This window comes from Sinohyriopsis cumingii, chromosome 9, assembly GCF_028554795.1.
Source record: "Sinohyriopsis cumingii isolate HCF-2022 chromosome 9, ASM2855479v2, whole genome shotgun sequence".
NCBI lineage: Eukaryota > Metazoa > Mollusca > Bivalvia > Unionida > Unionidae > Sinohyriopsis > Sinohyriopsis cumingii.
This window is the reverse complement of record NC_142969.1, coordinates 74,574,947-74,597,049: the sequence shown is the minus strand read 5'-3', so window position 1 is coordinate 74,597,049 and position 22,103 is coordinate 74,574,947. Positions and strand designations below refer to the sequence as shown.

Below are 22,103 nucleotides of genomic sequence, written 5' to 3'. Positions count from 1 at the left end.
GGGGTTTTAAAATACTAGATTTATTAGATATACTATTTAATATTGCTTCAGGTAATCTCTCTCTTTCAGTTTTTCTAATTTCCTCAACAACTCCTTCGTTAAATTTTGCAATTAATTCTACGTTTTCTCCTGCTGGTTTGGATTTAGATGCAAGTTTTTTTCTCACATCGGCGACTTCAGTACGAAGTTCTTCAATACCTTCAAGTATTTCCTCATCAACAGGTGGAGGTTGAGCTGCGGCTATGCCAGTTGGAAGGCCTCGTAAAATCTCCATTGTCTGTTCAGTCAGCGCTGCAGTTTGTTTTGATACCGGAAGAAGATCTTCTTTGATGACAGTTCTAACTTTCTTAGTAGCTGCAGTGACGGGCTTAAACAGTTTTTTAGTGTCCTCTTCATACTCAACTTTTGCTTCTTGCTGCGCTTGTAGATTTTTTCTAAATGAGTCTTTGACAGGAAGAAATTTTTTAATTGCTTCTAATCGTTCTCGAGCTGTTCTTGCAGTATGAGATTCTGGATGTACCATTTTTATTATAACATGATAATTTAATTAATATCAGCAAAAGAGGAATACAGAAGTTTGATGATATATTATAAACACAGAAAAAACATAAATCCCAAAATAGAAAAACCACCATCAGAACTTGAATATTACTTGAAACATAGAACAAATTCCGAAGATTCAGATGAAGATGAAACAGATGAAGATTCCCATAATTCAGATGATGATTCCCAATATTGATAGCAGCAGAGAGGGCTCGTCTACAATTCTGTTTGGGACAAACAATAATCGTAGACGTGGTAATTGACCTCTATGAGTGGTCACTATTTTTTTTGGTAAAACACAAGGGTGACCATTCCCCTAAGTGGTCTGTTCACCCTCTCTGCTGCTTAAGTTCAAAATGTCTTTGAAACTCGCTCACCCCAATTTTTGTATTCCCATCATAGGATGGCAATTGACCTAGTTACAATATAAAATGTTGTTCTCTCTCTCTCTCTCCTGGGATTACATTTTTTTAAGTCGGCTTGTCCAGGTCAAGCTGACTGGAAAACTAAACTAGCCCATGGGAAATTTCACCTTGCCCCAAACATAATAACCCAGCATGAATAAATAAAATAAAATATGGGGTAAGTTAAGGAAATTGCATTATATTTAAATTTTGTTTTCTAGTTAAATTTGCTGGCAGATGAAAATCACCTGCATATACATACATACATACATACATCGGTACATACATAGATACATGCATACATACATACATACATGCAGAACATTATTTTTGTTATATGAAAAGAAATGTGCTGACACCATGGGTAGCCATTGCCTAAGATGTAAAGTATGAACTTGTCGATTAAACGCAATTGTGACAGTAGTCAATATGATCGTGTGATTCTGTACAGCTTATGTATTATGGGGCAATGTGAAGCAGCGAATGAAAGGAAAGTATGTGCTACTTAAATTGGAATTCATTGTTGATGGAATAAGTTGATTTGATGAAGAAAGGACTAAATTGGAATTATAAGGATTAAATGATCATGGTCGGATATTTATCAATGTGTAAATTTTACCTAATCACTCACAAAGTTAACAGTTGTGAGTGATTAGGTAAAATTTACACATCATTAAATACCCAACCATGATTATATAATCCTATACTGAGTGCAGTAAGGTGGATGTAATTGCACTTGGAATATAGTCGTGTGAGTGCAATATGTCAGAATCATTCAGTATTGTACAATATTGCACATCTTCCTATTGTACTAATGCGCTGGACACATGTGCCCAATAGTGTACTAGGAACTACTTTGTAAACAAATCATGTACTCTCGTGTTGCAGACGCTTTATCGTTTAGTTGATTAAATTTGTTTCTGAATAAACTAAAGCAGATGTTTCGTGGAATGTCACATACCAGCTGCTTTGGTACATTCTGTGTTAACATTTACGATACAATGTTTCGGTTTGTGGTGATAGATGCCAGATTTCATAAAATATCTTGGTACCTACAAATAACATGCAAGTTATATATGCATAAACTGTCTCCTTTAGCTGGTAATAAGAATGGCAAAAAATATACTTACAGTTTTACATTCTGAATTGGGGCCCCGAGTGGCCGAGTGGTCTAAAGCGCTCTTCGTTACGGATCACTGCCATCTCACCTATGTCTGCGGCGGTTCGAGTCTAAGATTCAGCCAATGTGGGCATGTGAGAAAGCTTGCCAGTAGCTTCTCGTGGGTCGGTGGTTCTTTCCGGGTTCTTCATCCACCATTAATACTGGCCGCCATGTATAGCCCTATCGTGCTGAAAAATGGCGTTAAACCCCACAACAACAACAACAACAACATTCTGAATTTCCTCAAAATGTACTTAGTCTGCAAATCTCATGAGTTCTCAAGCTTGATTACACTTTTCGAAATTGTACTTTAATTTTGACTATATTACAGACATGCATACTAATTATTAACTAGTTATTAAAATCTTGTCTCTATGGTAAAAATATTTTTAAAATAAAAATTTCTAAACGAAAAATTCCAGGCAGAGAAAATCTATTTACATGGAAAGACGCTGATTTAAAATAATGGTTTATATGCTTCCTTCAGAAGCCATAAAAGTACTGGAATTTGGCTTTTTAAATTCAAGGCCTTGACATTTTTGAAAGGTTTAGTCCTGAGGTTCTTTAAAGCCACTTTTGCTCGATCTAAATATGATTTTAGACCATCTTTTTGTCACAAGGTTCAAGGTGTATCGACATGATCAGACCATCCATCTTTATTGTGTTACAGATCTCTGGTGTTATATCATTCCATACATGACATTTTCACTTTTACTGTCCCTATTTAAGGTCTTTGATACTAATGAGGCACTGAAAAGTCCTGGGAAAATGTTTTTAAATTTTCACTTGTGTGGAAGCATATGAACAATTACATTCAAGGTTGAAACATACATGCCTGAATGGTAGCATTAAAATATACACTTAGGATACGACTTTACATGCATAAAAAATTTAAATTTACATCACACTAGAGTCTAGCGAGAGAGAGAGAGAGAGAGAAAGAGATTTAAAATAATGATAATGTTAAAAAATGGAGACCTGTGTTTAGAGTTTTAAATCTGTTGAAATGTCTCCTTCTTAATGTGCCAACTTTCTTTTGCTTTTGAAAGCCATCCAATAATAAAATGTACCTACAAAGTACATTTCACAATATACCTTTCGATCCATGGTCATTATTAAACATTCATCAGCTATAGACTAGTTTACAAATTTTTTAATTTCAGCAATCATAATCAGTCATGACTAATACAGTTATAGTGATATGTTTTGAGTTTATGCATGTTTTGTAATATTTCTCAAGATTTAAAGAATTCATTTTAACTGAAAAATGCAAAACACCAGATATACTCAAAGGTAAAAACTTTTGACATCATACACCTACATGGATGTCTATAGTAATGTGCAGTGTCCACTGAGCACTAAAAACCTGCATTCTCCTTACTTTTTGCTGTGGTCTAATTAGGTGACTTTTTGCTGTGGTCTAATTAGGTGACTTTTTGCTGTGGTCTAATTAGGTGACTTTTTCCTCTACTCTAATTAGGAGACTCTTTGATGTGGTCTAATTAGGTGACATTTTGCTGTGGTCTAATTAGGTGACCTTTTGCTGTGGTCTAATTAGGTGACTTTTTGTTGTGGTCTAACTAGGTGACTTTTTGCTGTGGTCTAATTAGGAGACTTTTTGCTGTGGTCTAATTAGGTGACTTTTTGCTGTGGTCTAATTAGGTGACTTTTTGCTGTGGTCTAATTAGGTGACTTTTTGCTGTGGTCTAATTAGGTGACTTACTTGTGCCTCAGTATCAATACTCTGTGTGGTTTATTATGTTATTTAATGCGCAGAAATTAAAAACCAAAAGCGAGAAACGTTTCTCCTCCTGGATCCATCAAAATCAGTTTGCAAGAAGATGTAATCAACTGAGCACAGTTGTAAAATACTATGTGTACTGTAGAGGATTGATCCGTCTCAGAAACTGAACTTGACCAGATGAACTAATCCTAGATGACATATGCTATATAGAAAGTAATGGAAATCCCTCCTGACTTGAAAGAGCACCCTTCTTAATGTTTTGTCGCAAGCAGTAGTGCTATAACTCTGTCGAAAAATCATTAAAGTTGCATGAAATAAAAATGAAATAAAACCTGTTCTTGGACGGCTGATTTTTTTTAAATTGAGCAAGGAAAGTGAATTTGCAGTTTCATTGAAATCAAGCAAATGGTGCAATTTCTGGTGATTAAGGTAAATATCCAACATCATGCATAGTTAGTCAATAATTGATTCTTAAATATTATATCGGTTGAACACTTTTACTGAAGTTTAAATACTCTGGCAGCTGAAACCATCCAATTTCCAACAAGGATGTTGCCCTGAATGAAAAAGAACCTGACACCCATTTTATGCAATACTGTACATGTACATTATTCCCTTTCCTACTAGAGGTTATATAATACATAAATCATATAATGTTTAGATAATATGTTTATACTGAAGGACTGCTGTTGTAATAAAGAGTCTAGGTTCCACTCTTAAATTTCATTCCTGCTGCTGGTGGAATCAACCGGTTTAACTGTCGAAAGTACAAGAAGCATTTTTTTTCTTCACTTTACTACAATGCATATCAGAAACAATTTTTCAAAAAGATTTCAGCCACCAAATGCCCAAGTCCTGCCCTAACATGAAGAAAACCAGAGAAAAGTAGGCCTATCTTTGTCACTTGTGTTCACAACAGTGCTGATAAAATTTACTTTTGTACTGCATTCTTACTGAGTAAAATATTCTTAATTCTGATTTTTATTAGATATATTTTTACTTCTTCAATTATAAATGCTATTGAAGCAGTTTTTTTTTAAAAGTCTGCCTCAAAAATGTTATTTGTATGAATGACACTTTAGTACAACATTGTTGTGGGAGAAAAGTTTACATTATATGGTTATAGTCTCATTTTCATATTTATATGAATTTGGCCAAAATTAATCTGAGTACATTTATAGTTGTGTTGTTCTGTCCCCAAGGCAACCTTTTTACGAAAAGGATACTCAGACAAACAAAGCCCATCCTCTTTACAATGTACAGCATATAAACCAGAGGATTCACTAAAGAAGCAAAACATCAGGATAACGCTGACAAACAATGTTTCACCCTATGGTACAGTTATTGCTTTACAATAAACAGTCTACCTTCTTTTATGTTAGTTATGTGTAAACACTCCATGGGGAAAGATCATTTCATGTCATTAGTGATGTGTAGACATTCTATGGATAAAGATCTTTTCTAGTTTATAATAGTGAAGTATATACTATCCTTGGAGAAAGATCATTTCCAAGTTCACACTAGTGAAGTGTAGACACCCTATGGGGAAATATCATTTTCCAGTTCATACTAGATATGTGTAGACACCCTATGGGAAAATATAATTTTCCAGTTCATACTAGTGATGTGTAGACACTCCCTTGGGAAAGATCATTTCCAGGTTTATACTAGTGATGTGTAGACACCCTATGGAGAAATATCATTTTCCAGTTCATACTAGTGATGTGTAGACACTCACTGGGGAAAGATCATTTCCAGGTTCATACTAGTGATGTGTAGACACCCTATGGAGAAATATCATTTACCAATTCATACTAGTGATGTGTAAACACTCCCTGGGGAAAGATCATTTCAAGTTCATACTAATTATGTGTAGACACTCTATGGAGAAAGACCATTTTCTAGTTTATACTAGTGAAGTGTAGACACTCACTAGGGAAATATCATTTCCAAGTTCATACTAGAGATGTGTAGACACCCTAAGGAGAAATATCATTTCCAAGTTCATACTAGAGATATGTAGCCACCCTATGGAGAAATATCATTTTGTAGTTCATACTAGAGATGCATAGATACCCTACGGCAATAAATCATTTTCTAGTTCATACTAGAGATGTGTAGACACCCTACGGAGATATATAATTTTCTAGTTCATACTAGAGATGTGTAGACACCCTACGGAGATAAATCATTTTCTAGTTCATACTAGAGATGTGTAGACACCCTATGGAGATATATCATTTTCTAGTTCATACTAGAGATGTGTAGACACCCTACAGAGATATATCATTTTCTAGTTCATACTAGAGATGTGTAGACACCCTACAGAGATATATCATTTTCTAGTTCATACTAATATACATGATCCATACATGTTCAGAACTAAGGAACATAACATAACTGTACAAAATTGTATTCAATACTTTAATTTGATCTTCATTTTAAATAAACAAATGTGAATATATCAACAAAAAACGGTTCAAAAACTATAACATTAAGAAAAATAAATTAAGTATATTAATTTATAATCTATGAACAATTCCAGCCATAAGCTATGAAATTACAATAACATATATGTATTTCTTAGCCCATAAAAATAAAATGTACATTTTGCGATTGCTAATACCTCTGGAATAATTGTTTCAATAAGTTGCTTTATTCTAAAAAGAAGAATCTTCATCAAAGTTTGTTATTGTACATGACAGCCAAAACTTCTACATACATACATCATCAGGAGGATCTTAACATTGATAATAATTCATGTATGGGTATTTTGATTCTACTTTAGAATTCTATATGAAAATGATTGTGTAAATGGTCAGCACTTCTATTTATAGCCAATTCTAATTCTGACCACTGATAAGTTAACAGTGTAGTCTATAAGATGTCCGATAACTGGTCTGCAATGTGTAAATTGCTGAACTTTTTAATTTAGGAAATAGGATCATAGAAAGGATTTGTTTGGACAAGTGTTGTATTTTCGGTTATGATTAGAAAGACTGTAAGAAACATTGCTGTCACATAATGATGATGGAATAAGTACATCAATAAGCGATCTGCTGAGAAATGGGAGAAGAGTCATGATTATTTATTAACCTTTGTGACACACAGTCTATAGTTAACATTACCTTTTCTGAATATTTTCCATTTATTTGCATTAATCTGGCACTGGTGGTACCAATTTCTAGTCAGAAGTCTACAAAATGACTAAATCTACACTCTTTTAAGATATTACACCAAATCATGTTAACTATTTACTTCATCTGGCAAAGGATTTTCAAAATAGTACATGCAGCATTGAAAAACAGTGCTGTCTCCCTTATCCATTTGTACTATGATTCTATTTTGTGTACTTTGTCTTGCCCACAAAAATATATGCAGGACGTCTCCTTCTGTGCTCTCACCTAAGTGGAGAATTTCAAGTTTTGAAATTCCATTGTTTAGCATATCCTTTATTTCATCAAATTCTCCTTGTTTGGAAATGAAATGGGCTGCATCGATGGCATAACGGATGTAGGAGGCATAATTTGTGTGGTTGTTGTTGTCTGTATCACTCCAGACAACACGGATCTGAAAAGAACTGGTCTTATCCGGTCTTACTTCTTTCTCAAATCTGACTGGCCTCTTGCCCTCAGCTGACTTGGAATATTTTGATTTCCACCAATCAGGAAGTGGCATTGGTCGACGGGTATCCTTGTCGATTAGGACTACTTGGTTGATATTACTGCAGAGAAATTTGTTATCTCTGGACAGCATGGTGGCAACAGAATTACAGGATGAATTTCCTATATGTCCGCCTTGTACTTTTATTATCAAGGGAGTCTTAGGGACATTATAATCATACAAATCAGGGGCAAATACCAGTTCTGACGCAACTAGAAATGTAAGCTGACCATCTGTAAGTTTTGCATAGTCCCTAAAAGTCCTTCCTGTATTGTCCAGCTGAACATGATGGGCAAAATACCTTGCTGCTCCTATTGCTTTCATAACCTTCCAAACACAAGGCCTTGTATCTGAAAATAAAAAATAACTTTGAAAATTGAAGTTTATTTTTAAACTAGCAACTGAGGTTAAGAAAAAAATAAAAGGGATAATATTAATTATTAGAAATATACTTTTGATTAAAAATAATATATGAAATATATGAGTCTAAATTACATAAATGCATTTTGGAACACAAAATTTAATTCCATCATTCAAGATTATTATAAAAGGGTCTGCATTTTACAAAGTGAAAGTGGGGAATCTGAAGAAGAAAGAAAAATCAATTTACAGTACCATGATAGCATGCAATGGAAAATGTCGCGCATTACTTTAAAGATATATGTTACTGTACTGTATGCTGACCATTTGGCTCATGTGTCACTCATCACTTTAAAGATGTATGTACCTGTACTGTATGCCAACCATTTGGTTATTGTGTCACACACTACATTGCAGATGTATGTACCTGTACTATTTGCTGACCATTTGGTTCTCATGTCACACATCACTTTCAAGATGTATGTACCTGTACTGTATGCCAACCATTTGGTTATTGTGTGACACACTACACTGCAGATGTATGTACCTGTACTGTTTGCTGACCATTTGGTTCTCATGTCACACATCACTTTCAAGATGTATGTACCTGTACTGTATGCCAACCATTTGGTTATTGTGTCACACACTACATTGCAGATGTATGTACCTGTACTGTTTACTGACCATTTGGTTCTCATGTCACACATCACTTTCAAGATGTATGTACCTGTACTGTATGCCGACCATTTGGTTCTTGTGTCACACACTACTTGTAAGATGTATGTACCTGTACTGTATGCTGACCATTAGGTTCTTGTGTCACAGTACTTTACAGATATATGTAACTGTACTGTACGCTGACCATTTGGTTCTTGTGTCACACACTACTTTAAAGATGTATGTACCTGTACTGTATACTGACCATTAGGTTCTTGTGTCACAGTACTTTACAGATATATGTAACTGTACTGTATGCTGACCATTTGGTTCTTGTGTCACACATCACTTTCAAGATGTATGTACCTGTACTGTATGCCAACCATTTGGTTCTCCTGTCACACATCACTTTACAAGATGTATGTAACTGTATTGTATGCTGACCATTTTGTTCTTGAATCAAGTGAAAGAAGAAAGTAATGAGTAAGCACCCTTCATTACGAACCAAAGTTAAAACTTCCACAAGGAAATCATTTTGCGGAGGATAAAATCTCAATGACTATTTCAAAATATATTTGATACCATCTGTCTTGAATTATAAATCATTTCTCTGTCACTACATGTACATCAATATTTGTCTTTGTATAAGGAGGTTCATTTTTCATCCTACTTACTATCCTGAATCTGTATGTGGCTATGCTTCAAAACTACTTGTTCATGTGGTTACTATTTATGTCTAAGAATTTTCGTTTTCATAATGGTTCTTGTGTCACATGTCACTTTAAAGATATATGTACCTGTACTGTATCTGGATAATCTGTATGTACACAGTGACACCTGGCTTTATTATACTTCACTGATAATCTATATGTAGACAGTGACACCTGGCTTTATTATACTTCACTGATAATCTATATGTACACAGTGACACCTGGCTTTATTATACTTCACTGATAATCTATATGTACACAGTGACACCTGGCTTTATTATACTTCACTGATAAACTGTATGTACACAGTGACACCTGGCTTTATTATTCTTCACTGATAATCTGTATGTGTACAGTGACACCTGGCTTTATTATACTTTACTGATAATCTGTATGTGTACAGTGACACCTGGCTTTATTATACTTCACTGATAATCTGTATGTGTACAGTGACACCTGGCTTTATTATACTTCATTGATAATCTATATGTACACAGTGACACCTGGCTTTTATTATACTTCACTGATAATCTGTATGTGTACAGTGACACCTGGCTTTATTATACTTCACTGATAATCTGTATGTACACAGTATCACCTGGCTTTATTATACTTCACTGATAATCTATATGTACACAGTGACACCTGGCTTTATTATACTTCACTGATAATCTATATGTACACAGTGACACCTGGCTTTATTATACTTCACTGATAATCTATATGTACACAGTGACACCTGGCTTTATTATACTTCACTGATAATCTGTATGTGTACAGTGACACCTGGCTTTATTACACTTCACTGATAATCTATATGTACTGAGTGACATCTGGTTTTTTATAATTCACTGATAATCTGTATGTATACAGTGACATCTGGCTTTATTACACTGCATTGACTGTCTATATGTACAGTGACATCTGGTCTTATTACACTTCATTGATTGTCTATATGTACACAGTGACATTTGGCTATATTACACTTCATTGATTGTCTATATGTCTACAGTGACATCTGGCTTCATTACACTTCATTGATTGTCTATATGTACACAGTGACATCTGGCTATATTACACTTCATTGATTGTCTATATGTCTACAGTGACATCTGGCTTTTATACACTTCATTATCTCTATGTATACAGTGACATCTGGCTTTTATACACTTCATTATCTCTATGTATACAGTGACATCTGGCTTTTATACACTTCATTATCTCTATGTACACAGTGACACCTGGCTTTCATACACTTCATTATCTCTGTATACAGTGACATCTGGCTTTTATACACTTCATTATCTCTATGTATACAGTGACATCTGGCTTTATTACAATTTGTTATATAAATCTAGATAAAACAGTCATGGCGTGGATCCCAAAATTTTACAATAATTGTGCCTATCTCTTGTTCAGTAAATGTATTAAACTTTTTGTGCCAAAACATACATGAGTTGGATTACATAATTTGGAAAGATGTTTTGCATTCCTGAAGAAAACAATCACATCAATGTTTCTTATTTATAGTGCTAGCTCTAAAAAACTGATATTTGCTAATCTAATTATTACTGAACAATCACTAATAATGCTACTATGTCTTATTGGTGTTCATCTTAAATGCCTCCTTTCTACTTTTCATTACTCTATCCAGGTCTTGGAGTTCATCTTCAGTGCATCCTTTCTACTAATCTTACTCTATCCAGGTCTTGGAGTTCATCTTCAGTGCATCCTTTCTATTAATCATTACTCTACCCAGGTCTTGGTGTTCATCTTCAGTGCATCCTTTCTACTAATCATTACTCTATCCAGGTCTTGGAGTTCATCTTTAATGCCACCTTTCTACTAATCATTACTCTATCCAGGTCTTGGAGTTCATCTTCAGTGCATCCTTTCTGCTAATCATTACTCTATCCAGGTCTTGGTGTTCATCTTCAATGCCTACTTTCTACTAACCATTACTCTATCCAGGACTTGGTGTTCATCTTCAGTGCATCCTTTCTACTAATCATTACTCTATCAAGGTCTTGGTGTTCATCTTCAGTGCATCCTTTCTACTAATCATTACTCTATCCAGGTCTTGGTGTTCATCTTCAATGCCTACTTTCTACTAACCATTACTCTATCCAGGACTTGGTGTTCATCTTCAGTGCATCCTTTCTACTAATCATTACTCTATCAAGGTCTTGGTGTTCATCTTCAGTGCATCCTTTCTACTAATCATTACTCTATCAAGGTCTTGGTGTTCATCTTCAGTGCATCCTTTCTACTAATCATTACTCTATCAAGGTCTTGGTGTTCATCTTCAGTGCATCCTTTCTACTAATCATTACTCTATCAAGGTCTTGGTGTTCATCTTCAGTGCATCCTTTCTACTAATCATCACTCTATCAAGGTCTTGGTGTTCATCTTCAGTGCATCCTTTCCATTAATCATTACTCTATCCAGGTCTTGGTGTTCATCTTCAATGCATCCTTTCTACTAATCTTACTCTATCCAGGTCTTGGAGTTCATCTTCAGTGCCTACTTTCTACTTATCATTACTCTATCCAGGTCTTGGAGTTCATCTTCAGTGCATCCTTTCTACTTATCATTACTCTACCCAGGTCTTGGTGTTCATCTTCAGTGCATCCTTTCTGCTAATCATTACTCTATCCAGGTCTTGGAGTTCATCTTTAATGCCACCTTTCTACTAATCATTACTCTATCAAGGTCTTGGAGTTCATCTTCAGTGCATCCTTTCTATTAATCATTACTCAACCCAGGTCTTGGTGTTCATCTTCAATGCCTACTTTCTACTAACCATTACTCTATCCAGGACTTGGTGTTCATCTTCAATGTCTACTTTCTACTAACCATTACTCTATCCAGGACTTGGTGTTCATCTTCATTGCATCCTTTCTACTAATCATTACTCTATCAAGGTCTTGGTGTTCATCTTCAGTGCATCCTTTCTACTAATCATTACTCTATCAAGGTCTTGGTGTTCATCTTCAGTGCATCCTTTCTACTAATCATTACTCTATCCAGGTCTTGGTGTTCATCTTTAATGCCACCTTTCTACTAATCATTACTCTATCAAGGTCTTGAAGTTCATCTTCAGTGCATCCTTTCTATTAATCATTACTCTATCCAGGTCTTGGTGTTCATCTTCAATGCCTACTTTCTACTAACCATTACTCTATCCAGGACTTGGTGTTCATCTTCAGTGCATCCTTTCTACTAATCATTACTCTATCAAGGTATTGGTGTTCATCTTCAGTGCATCCTTTCTACTAATCATTACTCTATCAAGGTCTTGGTGTTCATCTTCAGTGCATCCTTTCTGCTAATCATTACTCTATCCAGGTCTTGGAGTTCATCTTTAATGCCACCTTTCTACTAATCATTACTCTATCAAGGTCTTCGAGTTCATCTTCAGTGCATCCTTTCTACTAATCATTACTCTATCCAGGTCTTGGAGTTCATCTTTAATGCCACCTTTCTACTAATCATTACTCTATCCAGGTCTTGGAGTTCTTCTTCAGTGCATCCTTTCTGCTAATCATTACTCTATCCAGGTCTTGGAGTTCATCTTTAATGCCACCTTTCTACTAATCATTACTCTATCAAGGTCTTGGAGTTCATCTTCAGTGCATCCTTTCTATTAATCATTACTCTATCCAGGTCTTGGTGTTCATCTTCAATGCCTACTTTCTACTAACCATTACTCTATCCAGGACTTGGTGTTCATCTTCAGTTCATCCTTTCTACTAATCATTACTCTATCAAGGTATTGGTGTTCATCTTCAGTGCATCCTTTCTACTAATCATTACTCTATCAAGGTCTTGGTGTTCATCTTAAGTGCATCCTTTCTACTAATCATTACTCTATCCAGGTCTTGGTGTTCATCTTCAATGCATACTTTCTACTAACCATTACTCTATCCAGGACTTGGTGTTCATCTTCAGTGCATCCTTTCTACTAATCATTACTCTATCAAGGTCTTGGTGTTCATCTTCAATGCATACTTTCTACTAACCATTACTCTATCCAGGTCTTGGTGTTCATCTTCAATGCCTACTTTCTACTAACCATTACTCTATCCAGGACTTGGTGTTCATCTTCAGTGCATCCTTTCTACTAATCATTACTCTATCAAGGTATTGGTGTTCATCTTCAGTGCATCCTTTCTACTAATCATTACTCTATCAAGGTCTTGGTGTTCATCTTTAATGCCACCTTTCTACTAATCATTACTCTATCCAGGTCTTGGAGTTCTTCTTCAGTGCATCCTTTCTGCTAATCATTACTCTATCCAGGTCTTGGAGTTCATCTTTAATGCCACCTTTCTACTAATCATTACTCTATCCAGGTCTTGGAGTTCTTCTTCAGTGCATCCTTTCTGCTAATCATTACTCTATCCAGGTCTTGGAGTTCATCTTTAATGCAACCTTTCTACTAATCATTACTCTATCAAGGTCTTGGAGTTCATCTTCAGTGCATCCTTTCTATTAATCATTACTCTATCCAGGTCTTGGTGTTCATCTTCAATGCCTACTTTCTACTAACCATTACTCTATCCAGGACTTGGTGTTCATCTTCAGTGCATCCTTTCTACTAATCATTACTCTATCAAGGTATTGGTGTTCATCTTCAGTGCATCCTTTCTACTAATCATTACTCTATCAAGGTCTTGGTGTTCATCTTAAGTGCATCCTTTCTACTTATCATTACTCTATCCAGGTCTTGGTGTTCATCTTCAATGCATACTTTCTACTAACCATTACTCTATCCAGGACTTGGTGTTCATCTTCAGTGCATCCTTTCTACTAATCATTACTCTATCAAGGTCTTGGTGTTCATCTTCAATGCATACTTTCTACTAACCATTACTCTATCCAGGTCTTGGTGTTCATCTTCAATGCCTACTTTCTACTAACCATTACTCTATCCAGGACTTGGTGTTCATCTTCAGTGCATCCTTTCTACTAATCATTACTCTATCAAGGTATTGGTGTTCATCTTCAGTGCATCCTTTCTACTAATCATTACTCTATCAAGGTCTTGGTGTTCATCTTAAGTGCATCCTTTCTACTAATCATTACTCTATCCAGGTCTTGGTGTTCATCTTCAATGCATACTTTCTACTAACCATTACTCTATCCAGGACTTGGTGTTCATCTTCAGTGCATCCTTTCTACTAATCATTACTCTATCAAGGTCTTGGTGTTCATCTTCAGTGCATCCTTTCTACTAATCATTACTCTATCAAGGTCTTGGTGTTCATCTTCAGTGCATCCTTTCTACTAATCATTACTCTATCCAGGTCTTGGAGTTCATCTTTAATGCCACCTTTCTACTAATCATTACTCTATCCAGGTCTTGGAGTTCATCTTCAGTGCATCCTTTCTACTAATCTTACTCTATCCAGGTCTTGGAGTTCATCTTCAGTGCATCCTTTCTACTTATCATTACTCTACCCAGGTCTTGGAGTTCATCTTCAGTGCATCCTTTCTACTAAACATTACTCTATCCAGGTCTTGGTGTTCATCTTCAGTGCATCCTATCTACTTATCATTACTCTATACTGGTCTTGGTGTTCATCTTTAATGCATCCTTTCTACTAATCATTACTCTATCCAGGTCTTGGAGTTCATCTTTAATGCCACCTTTCTACTAATCATTACTCTATCCAGGTCTTGGAGTTCATCTTCAGTGCACCCTTTCTACTAATCATTACTCTATCAAGGTCTTGGTGTTCATCTTCAGTGCATCCTTTCTACTTATCATTACTCTACCCAGGTCTTGGAGTTCATCTTCAGTGCATCCTTTCTACTTATCATTACTCTATCCAGGTCCTGGTGCTCATCTTTAATGCCTACTTTCTACTTATCATTACTCTATCAAGGTCTTGGTGTTCATCTTCAGTGCATCCTTTCTACTAATCATTACTCTATCCAGGTCTTGGTGTTCATCTTCAGTGCCTCCTTTCTACTAATCATTACTCTATCTATACATGTAAACCTCCCCCTTCACAATGTCACATTCATGAAAACCTCCCCCATCACAATACCACATACATGAAAACCTCTCCTTCACATTGCCACATTCATGAAAACCTCCCCTTCACAATACCACATACATGTAAACCTCCCCCTTCGCAATGCCACATACACATAAAACTCCCCCTTCTCAATGCCACATGCATATAAACCTTCACATTCACAATGCCACATACACATAAAACTCCCCCTTCTCAATGCCACATGCATATAAACCTCCCCATTCACAATGCCACATACATATAAACCTGCCCCCTCACAAAGCCACATACACATAAACCTTGCCCTTCTTTAAATCATACCTCAGATAACTCCATTAATATAAATGCCATTTTATATCTTTCATGTAAGTTCTGATGTCATCATATTACCATACCCATACGCTTTTCTAAAATCTGTCATAATTTGTTTTATTCCCAGTAAGAAATGAAAACAGCTCATTCAGACACCTCAGATATACGCTTGTCATGGTCATGTTCAATTTACATACTCAGATGAACTGTTGTGGAACACTTACTGAAGCAGAAAGAAAGATTAGTTGTACAGTTGGAGAGGTCTGATGGTATAATAAAACAAAGCTTTCCCTTGGATAGGTTTGATGGTATAATAAAACACACTGCTCCACTGGAGAGGTCTGATGGTATAATAAAACACACCACTCCTTATTTTTTGGCTTTACATTAGAGCAAAGGATAAGTTTCAGTGACTATAGGAATTATTTTAGTTTTCTCTTTCAAATTATAAAACTGATAAAACAAAAATCAGATGATTTACTCCCAAAATGGGTTGAGCAGTGTTACACTTGCTGAATTGTTCATCTCAAAATTTTGTATGTGGTCAATACAAATTTCAGTTAAAATATTATTCATGCATTAAAGAGAATAATTTTGCATTTTATATTCCATCTATTTGGACATGGCCAGATTACAAGAATGTTCCAAAAATACAATCCTTCATAAATTAGTGTGTGCATACTCGCAAGGAATGAAGTATTTGACTTTGAATGGAACTTGCAGAAAAAGTCTGGAAATATTGTTCATACATATTTTTGATGGAATTACTATTATGGGTACAATTATATAAGTTTACAAGTACATAAGTTTTATTTACAGTATTAGGTTTTAAAAAAAAATACACGTCTTTCTGGCTGTCTGACCATCCTTATTTTTCATTGCATACCATAGCATTTTTTTCTTCAAAGTTAAAAAACAAATGAAAAAACAAAACAACAACAAAATTCCCAAAATTATATATAAATTCCTGAAATTGCTTTGATCTGCCGAAGTGACAAATAATTCTGAAACCAATAAGAGTGGGTAATGTATATGACATGTATAGTTGATAGTGAAGAGAGATTGTTACTGAAATGGTGGGAAAAAAATGCATTAAAACACCTATGACAATGAATTAATACTTGCCTTTCATACAGCCAAGTACTTTAAGTCATAATAGTAATATATATATTTTTTAAAAACACACGCTTACCTACCCTACTTTTAAAACCAGTGCAACAGGAAACACATATTTGTAGGGCCTTATCTGTTAATTTGTCCAGACATATATATCTACATGTATATGTATGTACCAAGGCAGGGTTCTCTGCCCCCCCCCCCCAACCAAACATTAAATATATATTTGGTCTTAAGTATTTCTCATTTAATATGCACTAACTTAAGTTGGGAACTAGGTTAATGAAGCATGTACTTTTGTGTCACCCCCACCCCAACTGTCCTGGATATAGGAGAATACACATGCAACATTTTTCTATGTTAACTGGTTTGTTCAGACATTGCAGGGGCCCCGAGTGGCCGAGTGGTCTAAAGCGCTCTCCATTACGGATCACTGCCATCTCACCTCTGTCTGCGTGGGTTTGAGTCTTGGATTCGGCTAATGTGGGTATGTGAGAAAGCTTGCCAGTAGCTTCTCGTGGGTCGGTGGTTCTTTCCCGGGTTCTTCCTCCACCATTAATACTGGCTGCCATGTATAGCCTATCATGTGCTGAAAATGGTGTTAAACCCTACCATAGCTGCCAACCTTCCTGGCTCACAATTAGTGAAAATAGGGATAAAAAGTCGTGAATTTGGACATGAATTCGTGAAAAATACCATGACAATAACTCCATCCACTCTGACCACTCCGACCGTCAATACTATACTATGTCAAGTTCACAAAATAAAAATAAAACACGACATATATGCAGAGATATTTATTTATCAAGACATGATACTGTGGCAGACTTGAACTTCCTCAACTGCTTGATCGTAAATTTGTTTTCTAAACAGTTCCGACTTCTTGCCTGCGGGTTGATCTTGGGGACTAAAATTGCTGACAAATTTTCTGCAGCTAAGGAGGCCCTAAAGTCTGTCTTATTTTTCCTCACTAAAGAAAATACTCTTTCGCTGTCACTGTTGCTGTGAGGAATGCACAGGAGCTGCAGCATTTTTTGTTCTTCCATGGGAAAATATGGAAATGATTTTCGAGTCTGGGAACGTTTGTCAGAACAAATGTTTAGCATGGTCTCCAGCTGATAAAGGTTGATTGTGTTTGACAAGAAAACTCACAAATAATGCTTCAGCATTGGTAGCCTGCAGGTCTTCCGCCAATGGTTTAAAATATTCCAGAGCTGAAATCTGCAAATTCCTAATTTTCCCAACTTCTATGTGTATTTTGCAACCGACATTCTTCCTCACATCGTCTCTGCGATGGCACACTCAGTGCAAAAAGCATGAAGGAATATCAATGTTTAATGACAGAATGCACAGCCAAGTTTTGATATATTCCAAATTAAACTTCACTTTTTAAGTAATACAATTCTTTTTCCTTGGTGGTGAAGACATTTTCAAGATCTTACATGCGATGCTGAACGGTAATTCAAATCAGTGTTTTGACACATGCGCGGAGCAAATTTCCGGTTAGGTCCCAGTTTCTCTCTGAAGTATTTGTAAAACTACTCTGATACATAATGATTAAAATAGGCTAAAATCCTTGCTACAGGGCCAAATGTACTAACAGGCTGTAGATCTACTAATATCATGACCAGCAGTACCAGACCATTTCGGCAACTGCGAATATCACGACTAGTGCTTAACGGGAAATCAGTTATTTTATTAAAGATTTAAAATAATTGACGATTGGAAAATTCGTGAATTTTTAGCTTACAGCGTGAATCCGTGAATCGCTGAAAAAGTCATGAAATTCACACCAAATTAGTGAGGGTTGGCAGCTATGCCCTACTACAACAACAACAAAAACAACAACAACAGACAGTGCACAACACATAGCACATAGGTACCTTACAGACCCCAACTATTTATCTAAATGGTAGACTATTTTAAACTTTCCCAAACTGTAACATCTCGAGATACATAACCCATGAACTTACTTCTCATATCAAAGTCATCAGCACTCAATCCAGGATGTGAAACTGTTGCTTCACATTTCTCTTCATCAACTGCTAACTGGTAATTGATCTGCCGGAAGTGACAAAAAATCCTGAAACCAGTAAGAGTGGGTAATGTACATGGTATGTATAGCTGCTGATAAAGAGAAATTGTTACTGAAATGGTGGAAAACAATGCATTATAACACCTGTCTATGACAATGAATTAATACTTGCCTTTCATACTGCTTTGCATTATTCTGCTTTCTTTACACTCCATCATTTTACAGGTACATATTTCCAATAAGACTGTTATGACTGTATGAGTTAGTTAATACCACTTGAAAAACTACTAAAATAACAACAAAAACTATAGCTCGTGTCTGTTAAAACACACCTCCTATTAGGGAGCTTGCTTTGTGTGGTTCCAAGGATTATTTTTAAAGTTTTTATGCTAATTGAAAATAAAGTACCCAATGAACTTTTCTGTGTGATATACTCATTGTTGCTGAGCACTTTCATGATTCTTGGAACACTAAGTGCAGATTCCTGGGCCATATTTCAGCTATAAGTATTCATTTACCCAGCGTTTCTAGAACTTCCTTAGTCTATTTTCATATGTACAACTCTGCTCTATCATCATCATCTAGTTTGTGCCATTCGAGTTCAGCTATGCACCTTGTAAATACTTCCACATTTCTACAACTATCACTGCACAATCCACTATTTATGAACAACAATACAAACAATTAAAATATATTGTTTATATAATTCTGGATTATTCACTGACTTGTCAAATTTTCAGATTGTTCAACAGTGGCTTGATACTCTATATCTTTTTGTTACCAGCAGTAATGAAATCAGTGTGTGGTGTCAGTACACGAGTCTACTGCCACATGTATTAACAATAACCACACTAATTTACTTGATGAATTGAGGAGTTGTTTAACCTGCACCACAAGCACTAACTTATTGTAATTTGTCAAGTGCAGGGCGGTTCTCAACTTACACATTGAGCAGATTAATTAATCAATAAACCAAATGCACACTAATGTTTTATTTGACTGAAAGGGTAGGATTTTTTTTTAATGAACAGAGACTTCAGTGCAAGCCTTTCATCTTGTATGTTAGTGTTCTAAATTTTGACCTACAAGATACAGTACATTGACAGTAGTGCTGACCATCCCAATTTCACGTACCATGTTTCACACGACCTCACTCATCTACCCACCCTTATTTCATGTACCATGTTTCACATGACCTCACTAATTTTGAGATCCTGGTATCAAATGGGTAACCTGCTAAACCAACAAACAAATTTTCACCTTTTTCTTCTTTTATTTTTTTGACATTACTGGTCCTAGTAATGTCAGCCAAAAAAAAAAAAAAGGCAGAGATCTATTTGCCGGTCTAGATAACCATCATTCATTGCATGTAAAAGCAAACGTCGATTCAGAAATACATGTGTATTCCACAAAATGAGATTTGAATATGTTCTACGGTTCAAAGAAAAGAAAATGTAATAAAAATGTAGAATTTAACTAATGCCAAATCTGCCTCAACGTCATCAAGTGGCTATTTTGTGAACCTTAGTTGCTAAACCTGAGTCTGTTGCTCGGTTTATTTATCTTCTTATTAATAATAAATCTTCCTCAAGAATTTTAAGATCACTATAAGGCAATCAAAACTAGTGGTTATTAACATGTACTTAAAAAATTTGTGAGAATAAAAATACAATGGAAAACAATACTGTATAAAATTTTTTACTGCAGTCGATCAAAAAACTATACTGTAGAAACTTCTTTACTGTAGTCGATTCAAAACCTATACTGTATAAAAAGTTCTTTATTGTAGTCAATTAAAAAACTATACTGTATAAAATTCTTTATGGTAGTCAATTAAAAACTATACTGTATAAAATTCTTTATTCTAGTCGATTAAAAAACTATACTGTATAAAATTCTTTATGGTAGTCGATTGAAAAACTATACTGCATAAAATTCTTTATTCTAGTCGATTAAAAAACTATACTGTATAAAATTCTTTATTCTATTCGATTAAAATACTATACTGTATAAAATCCTGAAAAAAAATAAGTTAAGCATATGTTTAAATCTGACATTTCTTTCCTAAATAAACTTTTTAATTAAATGCACCATCATTTTGTTTATTTTCACATTTTTATGATATCCTCATTATTTATAAATCTATTATTGCAGTCATTTTGAAATGAATAAAATGTATGGTACTGATGGAAATCATCATACAATTTAAACACTTTAGCCTTATTACGAAACGTAGCCTTTACATTAGCGGCACTAACTTCAGGAAATGAGCACATATCGCCACACCTGAAAAGAAGATAACTTGCAAATAATTTAAGAAGTTTATAAACGTTTTTCAATGATGAATACATTAGGCCTATGTAGATATGATTGAACAATTGATACAGGGATCTTCTATTTTCTCACAAGATTAAAATGTAGAAACTGCTGTTAAGGGTTTGAACCATCTCATATCACAGATGCTCGACGCAAGCTTGATGTTAAGAAAAAAAAACAATAATCTGATGGAAAAAACGTGCGATTTTCGAAGCCCGTAACTTCAGTTTGGTACAACGCAGAAAAGTCAATGATGGCTTGATGAGTAGAAAAAATATCTCAGGAGTAAAACAGGCCACATAGTATGGTCGTGTGCCTTTAAAGAAGGAAATAGCAGAAGGAAATCGAGGGTCATGGGTGGAAAGAAGTATTTGGAAGTTACGTACCTTCTCTCTTATGTAGTATGATAGGAGGGTCCTATGCCAGAATGGATCAAGGGGGTAATCTAAGGTAATTTTCACTCTGTATGATATTTTTCCCTTCAGATTATTGTCTTTTTCTCAACATCAAGCTCGCGTCGAGCACCTGTGTTTCATATCGACGATACAACAAATGGTTTCACATGTGTACCGAGTTGGCGTTTTGAATTTTAAACAAAACATAAAAAGCTGGGTAGATATTTACCTTTCACGTCGCTTGTCTTGTGTCGCCATAACCCGAAAGTATAAATTGTGATTTACAATCTGGTCGTGTGGTGTCTCTTATCCAATAGTTAACGTGCGTTCCAACTTTTACCCTTACCACATGGCGAATGGGACCATCGGATAATACAGGATGCATGTCATTGTCAAGGGAGAATACTTTGTTATACAATTAAAAATTATAGAAATAACCAACTTAAGTCAAACCTCTATCGCTCTTATTTTTCAAGCCGCTTGGATGTGGATATATTACACTTGTCAAAGCTTCGACGTTTCTTTATGAAACTGTAACAGCAAATTGCATCCATATTAATTCCACTTGGACACCTATATAGCAAAATTTAATTTCTAGTTTGCAGGCCAGAATATCCCTTTTATCTTTGAAGTAAGTTAATTTCTTTAAAAATGTTGTGT

The 22,103-nt window shown here is 35.3% G+C and overlaps 1 protein-coding gene across 1 annotated transcript; it reads right to left on the bottom strand.

The window, feature by feature from the left end:
* Positions 1 to 6,263: 6,263 nt before the first annotated feature.
* Positions 6,264 to 21,829, bottom strand: LOC149792037 (uncharacterized). Its single transcript, XM_089970530.1, has 3 exons — positions 21,673 to 21,829; positions 18,671 to 18,780; positions 6,264 to 7,866 (listed from the first exon to the last, which is right to left on the bottom strand). Exons 1-3 carry the CDS (start codon positions 21,699 to 21,701, stop codon positions 7,100 to 7,102), a joined length of 906 nt encoding a protein of 301 aa, XP_089826656.1. The 5' UTR covers positions 21,702 to 21,829; the 3' UTR covers positions 6,264 to 7,099.
* Positions 21,830 to 22,103: the final 274 nt, after the last annotated feature.